Source organism: Pinus tabuliformis, chromosome J (genome assembly GCF_031772625.1).
Source record: "Pinus tabuliformis cultivar Carrire ecotype Pingquan chromosome J, CPIR1, whole genome shotgun sequence".
NCBI lineage: Eukaryota > Viridiplantae > Streptophyta > Pinopsida > Pinales > Pinaceae > Pinus > Pinus tabuliformis.
Window position 1 is genome coordinate 1,598,470,211 of NC_142295.1, and position 13,616 is coordinate 1,598,483,826.

The 13,616-nt window shown below is 39.2% G+C and overlaps 1 protein-coding gene across 1 annotated transcript in view; it reads right to left on the bottom strand.

The window, feature by feature from the left end:
* The window catches only part of AMY3 (alpha-amylase-like 3), a 292,967-nt gene that overhangs the window by 176,888 nt on the left and 102,463 nt on the right, over window positions 1-13,616 (bottom strand). The window contains exons 7-9 of the mRNA XM_089379799.1: window positions 6,583-7,364; window positions 6,121-6,310; window positions 5,891-5,997 (exon numbers count right to left, since the gene is read on the bottom strand). Of these exons, the coding sequence (XP_089235925.1) occupies window positions 5,891-5,997; window positions 6,121-6,310; window positions 6,583-7,364 (1,079 nt within the window). The remainder of the gene's footprint in view (window positions 1-5,890; window positions 5,998-6,120; window positions 6,311-6,582; window positions 7,365-13,616) is intronic.

Sequence of the window (13,616 nt, forward strand, 5' to 3'; positions counted from 1 at the left end):
TTCATCAGAAAGCTCATTCATGACCATGTTCTTGAAGTGCAATATTGTCCAACAGATGATCAGGTTGCAGACATCTTCACAAAGGCTCTCACAGAGGCAAAGTTCACTAAACTTCGATATATGCTTGGATTTCAGGAAGTTGTCACTAAGGGGGGATAGGCTCTAGTGCCTCCTTCCCTCTCCTATTGTGTCATATTTGTAAATCCTTCAATCCTATCCCAAGTTGTTCTTAAGGGGGGATGTTAGGATATTCCGACACATAGGATATAGTTAAGTTCAACTTGGTCTAGTATAGAGTTAGGTTAGAGTTAGGTAAAGTGTGTTTCTTTACCGTTGTACATTTTGTAACTTACAATCCGACGGTCCGATGGTTCACTCTCACCTCGGTATTACCGACACTTGATCCGTGGCTTGACACCCGATTGGTCCATGAGTTCTATTTAAAGCGCATGGAGGGTCATTGTTCGGGTAATCCGTGCATGAGAGAAGCTTATGTAAATTTTCATTCTTTGATTAATAAATTGCCTGTAGTACCCACGTTGGGACAGGTCGTGGACTGTTTCCCTCCTTGCACTCTGAGGGTTTTAACCACGTCAAAAATACTGGTGTATTGATTTGAGATCTGGTTGTGAGCGGTGTCCTTTTGGTATTCTTTCTGTGGAACTTACCCTGTAAATTCCTACACCGAGTTGCATTCCTTTCTGTGATCTGAATCCAAGCTTAATTCACTGTAATGAACTCAGAGTAATTTGAGCTCTAAACTCTGTTTTCTGAACTGAAACCCGAATTATTTAACTGTAATATATCTGAGTTTCCTGTCTGAGGTCATCTGAAACATGTTCTTTGTACTCTAGTCTGAGTTCTGATCACTGTAATTACCCACCAAAAATTACAGAGGATCTGAATTCCGGAATTGTTCTTATGTGAAGATCTAGCAGGGTATATATAGTAGTTTGTCTCCATAATAAGCCGACATGATCTATGAAGAGATGTGTCCCTTTAACTGTGAGCCGACATGAGTTCTAATTCTTACTTGAAGCCAACATGAGGAGGAGGATTGTGCTTGTCATTGGAGGGCTCTTTAGACATAGACATAGACTCATATACTTTTTACATATGCTCAAGAAGAGCCCTTCATACATGACATTAATTCTTAATGACAAATCCTAAGGCTCTCAATGGGAGCCATCTAAAATAAAATCACTTTCTCATGAAACCCATGAAGCAAGGCTTACAAAAATAATTTTATTTCCATTACATCATTACAATTACATGTCATTATGAAGACCGAACCTGGTTACACTTTTCAACACATCCATGCAGAGCATTGATTGCCACACCATGGGCTTCTTCAGCAACACCATTTTCTTGCTTGTGCCCCAGTTATTTATGGATGATGATGCACTTGGACCACATTGCCCCAGTCGGCTACACATTGCACCCAACACTTGGCAGTTGTTCCAAGGCCCAGAGGAGGTTATGTCTTTCCTAGGGAGACATGGGAGGGCATGTGTCATCTTCTAACTCTCATTGATGTAGCATCAACTTGATCTTGAGCCAATTGGAGACCCATGACTCTCATTTGGAGCCCACAAAGCGCAATTAGGGGTTTGGAGATGTTTTGCAACATAAGCAAGGTACCACCCTCTTCATCATGATTTTTTAGGCCCTTTCTCACATGTCTAGCACATGAGGCCCCAACGCACATGAGGCCTCCACGCATGCATTATGTCAGCCTTGCGTGGGCCTAGGACGGAAATTCGATTTGATTTTTGAGCTATCATGGTTGGCTTGTAACCATGGGTGGGTTACTTAGCATATTAGGCACATGGAGGGGCTTTGTCTTTTGTATTTTGAACTCATAACTCTTGTGTAAATGGGTGAGACCTAGTCTCATCCTAGAATCACACTTGGGACTTTCGATACCTCATTAGAGGTTTTCGGACCTACAATTTGTGGATGGTTTTTGGAGATTTTGGATGAATTTTGATGTTTGGATAATTTCACTATCTTTCTTGGAGCTTCTAATTGGCATTCTTATGAATGGATATGTTTTTCGCTATCATATAAGTGCTCTTTATTGATGAATTTCTGATTGTGTTAGTGTCTAATGCGTGGAATATTGTCCCACGGTTATTAATGTGCCCTAATTGATGAAATATTGTCTAAAAATTGTAACTATTGGGAAATTTTGCATGTATTACTCATAGATAGTGAATGAATGAATGTTCCTAGAGGATAATTGCATTTGCATCCTTGAAATTCCATTAATAAGTGCCATCGAAGTATAAATATCATAAAGGTATAGTGAAGTTGCTTCCATTAGGGGTAGTGAAGCTGCTTCCTTTAGGCCTCCTTAAAAGAGCGAGTTGCCAATATTGAAATTATCTTTGTCTCCATAGCCTTCCAATGGTTAGGCACGGATCTTAAATCCTTGGTGATCATTCGAAAATCAAAGATTATCTCCCTTTCACCTTTGTTTTTCGTCTTTTCGTCCCCTTAAGGATAAGGAGACTAACCTAGGCCTTGGTGTGAAATCCTTTGTCGGAGGATGTTTTGAATTTTGCTTGGATAGTATTCTTACTTAGTGTCTCCTCTAGGGATCCTCAAGTTTTGGAGGAATTCCCACAATGTAATCTCCATAAATTTGATGCCCTAGCCATTACATCAAGAGGGAATGCCAGAAGCTAATCCTTCAACTTGGGGATTATTTGAAGGCACTTGCTTTTGTACTTGTTGAAGTATATCATTCATCGTCTTTTCTTTTATCTACTTTGACCTTGAATGCACTCATATATCGTTATATATATCAACCCTAGGTCTCGTATAGCTATCTTTCAAAGGGTTTTTTCGTGGAAGGTCTTACAAGCTTCTCCCAAAGCTCATACCTTTGTTGAGCCTTTACATTGAATGAGCCACCTTACCTCATTGCAAACCTATCACAAATACACATCTACCTGTATTATTGGGACTCCTCCCGTTAGTCAAAATCCGAGAAGAGTAGGGGACTTAGGCTTTGGTGACAATGGGTCTTTGTCCCAAGTGTTGGTGTGCCCTCTAGCTCTTGCCGCTTTTACAAGGCCTACTAGTTTGTGTAGCAACAAGCACCACCAGAAAAAAAATCCTCTCAAGATCAAGAGCAATCAGCAATCATTAGGGACAATAACCATTAATGCATCATGGTGGACCATACATAATGTTAGGGGCAGCAGAATACTTCCCACAAAACTCACCTTCAAATGTCTAACTAGATCAAGATATGTAAACAAGTTACCTCCTTATATTAGGGATGATTAGGTCAATAACCCTATTAGGTGTTTCTAGCCCCCAATGGAAATGACATGTCACAGGTGATCCCATCAACCCATAGGTGCATGTGATAATGATGATTACAGAGTGGGAAAGACTTCAAGGCAGGTGCCATAGCAATTTGACCAGCTAATGGGGGTCCAACATCCTGAGTGTATAGATGTAAGAAGGGAGCAATCATGGAGGCATGATTTACCCTTTTCCCTCAACTTGCTTATCCCAACCCTCTAGTGCTCCTATTTTTTATGATTTTTCTTTATTAGATGCATAGCTTATGAACCCAAGCTTGCTTTTGAAATTTATTATTACCGATTTAAGATGACACAGTTTATCGCTCGTCGGGGTTGGGACATACAAGAGTTTCTTTCTTTAGATGAAGCAATAAATGATTAAGGAACAACGTGATGGTTATTGAGGGATGTAGAGCTCTTGCTAGGCTTTTTCCCATGCACTAAATAATGTCCCAGCCATCTTTTGCATTTTACACTTTCCTTTCATTGTGGGATTTTATGCTTTTACCTTTCTTTTAGCTGCATCAACGTTTGGGGCCAAGTTTTTGGGCCCGGACTCAAGTATGTGGATGAAGGGTGCCAATCCCAATGACCAATTACCATGAGCTCAAAGAATGGAGATGAATAGCAAGGAAAGATGGAAAATAGTAAGCACAGAATACCTTGGACACGCTACATCAATCAGTGATTCTCTAATAGTTCCCTTCCTAAAACCCTAAGACCTTAGAGGAGGTCCCACTAGACTTGAGTCAAACACTAATCTCCCAAGTGAAGTAAGGGAACAAGAATACAATTGAGATTAGTCAATTATCCAGTTTTTCATAGTAACCCATATTATTATGCCCATAACATTAAATAGAAGCACATGATTGCAAAAATGTTTAAAGTACTTGTTGATGGATGACCTACCTTTCTTCAAGAGGGAATGCCTAGTGAGAGAGAAATCTTACCAGAGCAATAAGTGGAGATGCATGACATAAGGTCATGTGCTAATAATATAGGGTTGTTGGTTGGTTGGCTCTCCAAAGGGGAGAAAAATTTTCTCCAATAGTTACCCGCTTTTTGGTGGCTAATAATACCCATTTGAGTAGTATTGCATTTGATAGAACTGAACACGGACATCACTTCCACATACCTTGAGTAGATCAAAAGTCCACCTAGGTATCTTAAAACCATCCTTTCAGCTGTCAAATTGTTACATGCACCGAAAGCAACATTCAAGAAGATTACCCTCTTGCATCGTGGTGATCGAGTAGTATGGCCAATGGTAGAGTCTATCCTCTTTGATTGGTGCTCTGAGAGATTGGGTTGAGTACTACTATTGAGCCATGTCGAGATATTTGAGGGTGTCATTTTCTCCTTTTTCTGCGTCTTGCCCAAGATACCTTCATTTTAGAAGTACTTGTATATGAATGACTTTGGAAACAATGTTTAAGGGTTAAGCCTTTTACTCATACACATCGAACACTACAATATGAGGCATTCAAATTATTAAATCTTTTGGTCAACTCCATTCGTATAATCAAATCCTAGCCACCTTCACTCACTTATACTAAAATGATAGGCTTAGGATTTAGTCTAGGGAATCCCTACTTAGGTAGGAAACCATCTTCCGAGACCTATAAGTGAAGGGCAAGGCTTCCGACGTGATAGTGGATAGCTTGCCTATTGTATCCTGCTTAGGTAGGAAACCATCTTCCGAGACCTATAAGTGAAGGGCAAGGCTTCCGAGGTGATAGTGGATAGCTTGCCTATTGTATCCTGCTTAGGTTTTTCCCTTGGACAAGTTAGGGAGAATCCAAGAAATAACAAGGTGAAATTTCTAAATTTACAATAAAATTCATACTTGGAAATTTCTATAGTTATGAGCGAGAGACAACAGAAAGAGTCACACTGTAAGCATAAGCTACCATAACAATCATTGTAACTTGCAAAACGAAAGAAGGGGCATGTGAGGCTGACAGGTTTTGCTGTTTGTTCACCTTTTACATTTCACAAAACTCCAGGAAGAGCTTTAACTTTTTCTAGACATTCATTTTTTTGAAATTAATGAGTAAAAGAAAAATTTATTTAGCATATGCACTATCACATGAAATGACTCAACTATTATAGCCTTAGTTTAACTAAAGTGAAATCGTGAGCTTTTTCCAATATCAAGGATCATAGAGATTCATCATATAGTGTATTGCCAATAACAATAGAAATTCAAATGAGCATGTTCCTCAAAACCTAAAAGCTCAATCCATCTGTGGAAGTGTAAAATATAATCTAATCCACCGTTTAGACTGCACATGGTACAAGCATCCTAACTCTAAGAAGCTTGAATAACTATGACCCTCTGTGCATTCATTCTAGATCAAAGACAACCATGCATGTCCAACTGTATAAGAGTATGTGTACATGGGAGTTAGTAATTGTGTGTGCACGCATGCACATGCACACGTGTGTGAGAGAGAGAGAGAGCAGCAGCATATACATCTTACATTATTTACCACCTTTCAAAAGAAACCATATCACATTAGCAACAATAGTAAGAAATGAAGGGTATGCAAGAAGAAACAAATAGAAACCTTAGCCACTGCAGCCAATCATTCAAGTCGCGTCGCACAAACTCTTGTGAATGGTCAATATTTGGAGCTGCATGGAAAAAGTCACCACTACTTCTGTTGCCCCTGCCCTGAAATAAAACATTGACAGCATTAAATGATGATATTATTTACAGAGAATAGAAAGAATCGAATACAGAGAAAATCAGTTCTTCCCTCCTCCAATCCACTGAGAAATACACTAATTGCCATACCTGAAAATGTGCATCATCAGACACAATTGCACGATCATCCCAGTTCATACGGCCACCAAAAATATTCCAGACCCCATTGTGATTTTGGTATTGGGCACAGCGGTGATTTAAGACAGCATCTCCAAGGACTTTTACCCCAACCTCATGGAACCTTCTGACAGTATCCTTCAATTCTTCCAGGCTTCCATATCTGAAATTTGGTGTTGAAATTGTATTAATGTCCTTAAGTAACCAGATAAAATGGTCAATTGGACTACAAGGCGAATCAGAATATAAGATGTGGTAAAACAATATAAATGGAGAAGAAAAAGTCATTAACTTGGATTTGAACCATGCCATAATTAGATTCAACGGATAAACCAACCCTTTTTTGCTGTCTTGGCAGAGGGTTCCAGAAAACAACAAAAAGGAAAATATAGATAATATTAGGTATAGGCAGAAAAGCAATATTTCTTTTAATACCTTGAATTCAGATTATACAAGTCACGTGGCATGTAACCTTCTGGAGAGACAGAATCAGTGGGTGGTGGAAGCCAAACAATCGTGAATCCCCTTGAGGCTATTTCAGCTGCTTTCTCAGAAAGCTTATGATACCATCCTCCAGAGCGATGAGATTCCCAGTTAAAACCCTGAAGGACAACTTCGTATCCTGATCCAGTCCCTGAGCATGGCTTTCCCTTGGGTTTCCAAGCCTGCACTGCAGGCTTGCTTTCCTCTGTAAACACAGCAGTTGAATCTTTAAAGCTATTATAGGCCTTAGCAGCTAATCTTTCAATCTCTTGAAGAAATTTTTCTTGTGTTTCATTACTTCCCACTGACGCACTAGACTCAGCAGAAATTCTTTCAACCAAGCTCTTTATTTCTTTGTTAAGAAGAATAGATGCTGCATCTTTATACTCAATACTTCCAATCTGTTTATCTGGAAAACTCCCAGTTTTCAGCTCACTTGGATTGCTTTCAACACTGGCCAACTCCTGTTGACCCTCATCTAATATGGCATTCTCCATCTTCCCTTCCTCGTTTATTCTCTGCATTCCATCCAATGTTTTTTTTGTTTCATTCATTAGAGAATTTGGAGCTTCAGCAGATGAAACACTTAGCGAGCCTTGAAGAGGAATATAAAAATCATCCCCATTATTGTTCAACCAGGTATTGTCCCCCTTAAGTTTGAGCACAAAAAGCAACCCCGTATGCTGATCATCAATACCAAGCACACAATAACTTCCAGTCCCATTGTCTTTTCTCTGCAATCCCACAAAACAAAATCTCAACCACGTCAAATGCACATGCTATTTCAAGTAGCAAATGCATGTGGTACCCAACATAGGATCAGACAGTAAGTAAACACATGTAAAGATTTAGGCCTCATTCAAAACGTGATTTTATCTTATGTTGGGTGCATGATCAGTTGGAACTTAGGATCATTTCAGTATTGTTTGGTCATTTGGAGAAATTGCATGAGACGATCCTTGTCTTAGATGAATGGAACAGCAGATAAAAGTAGTATTTAATCCGTTAGTTTCATCAATATTAGAGGATAGACAAGTCATATTAGTTTCTTTTTCTAAAAATGATGCATCTTATATTACAGTAAAAGCAATGCTACTAAGCGTGACAAGAGCACATGTAGCCAACAATGCAAATAATCTCACAAGAATGAAGATTGCAGGTAACTAAAGGATATTGTTGAACTGTGCAAGCTGTCCACTCTCTTACATATATGTAGGAGAACAAAATTATGGTAAGGGGAGGCAGTTGAAGAGTAGGTCAGAGGTAGCTGGAGTGTTAGGTCACCTTTGCAATGATTATGTGAAATATAAAGTTCAAATTTATACATATAAAACATATTTGGACTTAATCCACTAGGCACTATGACAAAATCTTATCGTTTCCTCCCTTCTAAGAGGAAATTGTCCAAAATTTGAAAAGCATGCATATTCTTCACAGAAAAAAGAAATTTACTAATTGTGATAAGAGAACATGCAGCGAGCAACGGGGTTGCGGGGGAGCGGCTCCCCCCCTCGAATCACTCCCGGAGCATGCTCTGAGCAGGAGCGAATTGGGAGTGACCCAGGAGTGCACTTCCACAAAAAAAAAAAAAAAAAACCACTCCCTAGTTTTTTCACAAAATTTTTGTCACAAAGATGTTCCAAATGCAAATTTTTTTCAAAGAAACAAGAGTTTTTGAGTAGGGCAGCCTAATATTCAAGCCTATTTCCCTAGTATTGATATGCAATTCATAGTAATGTTAAATTCTTAAAGTAAAAGTGTCATTTTTACTTAAATTTTTAAAATTACCATGAAATGACACAAGATGTTTGAGAGTGGTTCCTACCTCATTGGATTTCATATGGAGAAAGTAGAATTTTAGATCTCGCTCAAAATCCAGCAGACTTATCAGTTTTTCAGGATTTCAAGATTGGGGGGATTGCAATGTTTCCATTGGATTATGTCATGTACTAGGGTATGGGACTTGTATTTAATCAAGAGCACCAAGCCCTCTATGTGTAATGTCCCTTAATAATAAATAATAAACAATAAATAGAATAATAAATAATAATAAATTAATTACATGCTCTAAATAAATATAAATAAAAGAAATAAAACAAGAAAAATAGTAAAAATCAGTAAAACTATCAAAAAGTAAAAACAAAAGAAATAAAACAAGAAAAATAGTAAAAATTAGTAAAACTATCAAAAAATAAAAACAAAAGAATAAAACAAGAAAGCAGTAAGTTGCATGTTGACACATGGAGTGTGTGCATGTGGTTCCCTTCCTAATATTTGCTCTATTTAATAGATGGTGAAGAAGATGAGAGGCATTCCATCGTTCCAAGATCCTGTCATTCATTCTCCTGGGAGAATAGTGTTTTAAGACAGAGGAGTCACTGGTAGTAGTACGTTGATTGAGGGCTCGGGGTTGGCCAGTTGTAGCAAGTTTTTGTGCAACTGAGCCTACGGTTGGGTGGAGAGCCGTCCCCAAAACCTTGTTGCGGTAAACAGACTTCAACCATAGGTAGGTGCTACTCATAGTTTGAACTTGATGTTAATTAGTTGATTAATTACATGTTTATTTTGGGCTGTTACACTATGTACCTTGATGTTAGTGACATTGGTTGTCAAACTCCACTATCATGACCCTACTAAAAATGTACCCAACACTAAAACAAAATCTTGACTTAACATGCTACATTTTCTCTATCTTATGTTAAATGCTTAGAGGGTGATGTTAATGACAAAGATCCCAAGATAGGCAATGATTTTGATGATATGTAACTATTTGTTGTAGCATGATTCTTTTTGGATGCTAGAGGTGTTGATTTTTTGTAGCATCAGATGTGCTCTAGCCTTGAAATTTGGACGAGAGGCTAAGGCACATGAGATCTCCAAGACCCAGAAATCGTTTTGAGAAATTCCATCCGGATGAAGAGTTATTAAAATAATTAATATTTTTAATGGGTTCCTAAGTCCAAACTTAGGAAAATAAAAATATTAATGGGTATTAGTAAAGATAAGGATGAGAAGCTTCTAAGAGACGAGGATCAATTCTGTTTTAATCTTAGCTGTTGATTAGGGACTTAATCTCAGTCATTGATTCATCAACAGGAAAAGTATAAGAGAAGACTTGAAGGTCATTTGGAGACACACCGGCAAATACTCAGTATCTCAAGGAAATTGGATTCTCAAGGAAGAGGAGATCGATTTCAAAGGGAGTTGCAGGGTGGAGGAAGAAGAGGGCTTCAGCAGCAGGCAATGATTGAGGAGGAGGTGACGCAAGGGCAGTGGAAGATAGCACAGAAAGAGAGATGTAATCCAGAGGAGAGACATAGAGCCTAAGCAGGCTGACGCAAAGGGACGCAAAGCCACTCAGTGCCACGTTGGGTCAATCAGAGTGACGAAGGGGTGACACAGAAGTGTGAGCAGGGTCTCCAAAGTGTCAAATGGTCTCCAAGGGAAAGTTTCAGGTGTTTTCTTTCAGTTTCTCTATAAAATCATTCCTTGTAAAAGCAATTGCTGCTGAAGATTAATAAAGCCCTCATCTGTTGCACCGATTTTCCCGCATTGGGTTTTTCTGGGGACAATTTTCCAAAAATAACTGTGCCGATGTGATTGACTCTTGTGCATGTATTTTTTCTCTAGGTAATTGTGTGATAACTGCAGTAGAATTTATTTTAATATTTGCTGAAGGAATTTCGTAAATAACTTATTGAGAATAATAAGTAGGTGAAACAAATCAATCGTTGCGGTGATAGAATTTCAGTTTAGGAATTTTCACATGGTATCAGAGCAGAGATCCGACAATAGGAAAGGAAAATCGATTATGGGTCAAGAGTATAATGCAGAGGCATCCACTCAAGGGGACTTGTGTAGATTTCCAGAAGAATGCACAAGGCATGAATATTCGATGTAAGATTCCAGATTGAAGAAGTTGTTTCCCTTGCAAGCTCTGCCTCATCAGAGGTTTGGTACACAAACAGTGGAGCTTCCTGGCATATGACAGGAATCCGAGAATGTTTTTCAGATTATCAGGAAGAAAGAATGAATTTTTAGATCACCATGGGGAATAAGGCAAAGTGTACTCTAGTAGGAAAAGGTACCATAGTTTTTCAAACCGAAGCAGGAGAGAGACTTCGGGCAACCAATGTGCTGCATGTGCCGGGATTGGGGATGAACTTACTTTCCGTATCTCAACTTCAAAACAAGGGCTATGACGTTTTCTTCATTAAGGAGAAAGTATATGTCAAACACCCAAGTTGGAAAAAGAAGGCTCAGATTGGAATCAGAAGTAACAGGTTGTACAGGTTACAGCTAGAATCACCAATGGCACTAATAGGCAGTAATGGAGACAAAGACTTGAATGAGCTATGGCACAGGAGGATGGGACACTTACACCATGGGGTTCTGAGAATTCTCAAGAAAACAATATCAGGAGTTCCAGAACTAAGAAATGAACGGGATGATGTATGCAGAGGGTGCACTCTAGTCAAGTATGCCAAAGCTGCGTTTTCCAGGAGTAACAATAGGGTGAAGAGTGTGCTAGGATTGATACACTCAGAAATCTGCGGACCGATGTCCAGAAAAGCTCTTAGTGGTGTTGAATACTTCGTCACCTTCATCAATGACCATTCCAAGAAGACATGGATCTACTTTCTGAAAACCAAGGATGAGGTTTTCGGTCGATTCAAAGAGTTCAAGGCTCTAGTGGAGAATCTGACAGGAAAGAAGATAAACGTGTTGCGCTCGGACAATGGCAGAGAATATGTTGACAAGGACTTCACCAATTTTTGCGCTAAGGAAGGCATCAGAAGAGAGTGGACAACTCCCTACAATCCAGAGCAGAATGGAGTAGCAGAAAGGAAAAACAAGACTATTGTGGAAGTAGCTAGGGCAATGTTGTATGATCAGGATATGTCTAAATCCCTGTGGACAGAAGCATGCAGCACGACAGTTTATGTCCAGAACAGGACTCCTCACAGGACATTAGGCAAAATCACTCCAGAGAAGGTCTTCACTGGGAAGACATCTGAACTCAGTCATTTCAGGATATTTGGGAGTTTAGCATATTATCGTATACCCGAAGAGGAGAAAGAAATTAAATCAAACTGCTGAGAAAGCATATCTTGTGGGATATAGCGAGAATGCTAAGGCATATAGAATCTATCTTCCAGGGAGTAGGAAGGTAGTAGTTCGGCGGGATGTAAAGTTCATGGAGGATAGAGCTTTCAGAAAATCCCGAGAAATGCCTTCCGAGGAGCAGTCAAAAGACAAGCCGTTGGTCAGACCACTTCAACCAGCAGAAACTAGTACCAGAAATCCCCCTGAAGATAAGGCTTCAGAACAGGAGGAATCTAGGGAAGAAGAGGAGTTGATAGATGTGCCTACTACCAGCGGAAGAACGAGCCAGGAACTCCGACAGATTCTACGGGATGCAGAAGACTTCATTGGTGCACCCAAGAATAGTAAAAGGGAGTGAAGGCAACGAGACAGATACCAGGCCTTAGTAGCTCACATTGGGGAACCTTCTAGTTTTCAAGAGGCCATTCAGCATCAAGTATGGGTGGATGCTATGGTGGAGGAATACAGCTTTATAATGGTCAATGATGTTTGGGAAGTGGTACCTAGGCCTCAGGACAGATCGGTGGTAGGTTCGAGATGGATCTACAAGGTCAAATATGTTGTAGATGGCAGTGTAGAGAAATACAAAGCCAGGTTCGTGACTAAGGGGTATGCTCAGAAGGAAGGAATAGACTACGAAGAAACCTTCGCCCTAGTAGCCAGGTATACTTCTATTCATAGTTGCAGGAATCGCCCCCCCCCCCCGGATCCTAAGCCGGAATCGCGTCCCGTACGGAAGCGTTCCGGAACCTCCAGGCGAAGCGCGATTCCGGTTTTCATGAAGCGCGATTCCTAAATTTTAAAACGATTCCTGGAATATGGGTTGCGTTGCCCCGGATCCGCGCTTCGGAGGGCGCTTCGGGCCTCCGGAAGCGCCACGCTTCGGGCCCGGAAGCGCACGCTTCGAACTGGCAGGCTCTTTGTCAAGGATTCTAATTAATATGGGATGCAGGCCGCTATAACATTGCTCGAATTATGGCAATGCTCGACACAGGAAACGACGGTCAATGGTGTGGATAGGTAATGCAAATCATCTTGCAAATTTGACATTATTGTCATCAAAACGTATGTATGTATTGAAACCTGAAACTCGTCAATGGAAAACTCCGTGAAGCTGCTGCTATATGTGTCTTCTTCAACCTTCGTGAGAATGTGTGGTCGGTCGTCAAAATGGACTGGGCACTGGAATATCCTCTGACTTCTTCTACAAGTCCTGAATAGGTAGTTTGGATCATAGTAGTGAAGTTCCAATTCGAATTTTGGTACAAAAATTCTTTAAAAACCAGTAAGGAAAGTTCTGGAGTATACATCTTATAAATACTTAATTTGTTTTTAGGAAATGGAAAAGAAAACTTATGAATAGTGTTTAAAATGTTTTAGATATTTTTAATTTAAAATAATCTAAAATACTGAAAAAAATATATATTAGAAGGGACAAATATATATAATATAAAAATTATTATTTACAATAACAAAATCTCAAAAATTAAATGTAAATATAAAAAATATGTTTGAAATAATCTCCCATGTTCAAAAATTTATCTAGTAAATATTAAATAAATTTATAAAAAACTAAAACTATTTATAAAATTTAATATCATTTATTTATATGATAACAAATAATTTTTTAAAATTGTGATCAATTAAAAATAGATTTCTATTTCTATTAAAAATAGATTTCTATTAACTGAGAGGGCGCTTCGGGCCTCCGGAAGCGCCACGCTTCGGGCCCAGAAGAGACTTGTAGACTTGTGAATTTGAATTTTGAACCTTTTTGGCTTGGCAGTGACCAAGTGACATATTTTGTAAACATTATTATTTGAATTTTAGACGTGACAAACGTTGACAGTTGCTCACTTGCTAGATAAATCATAATATGC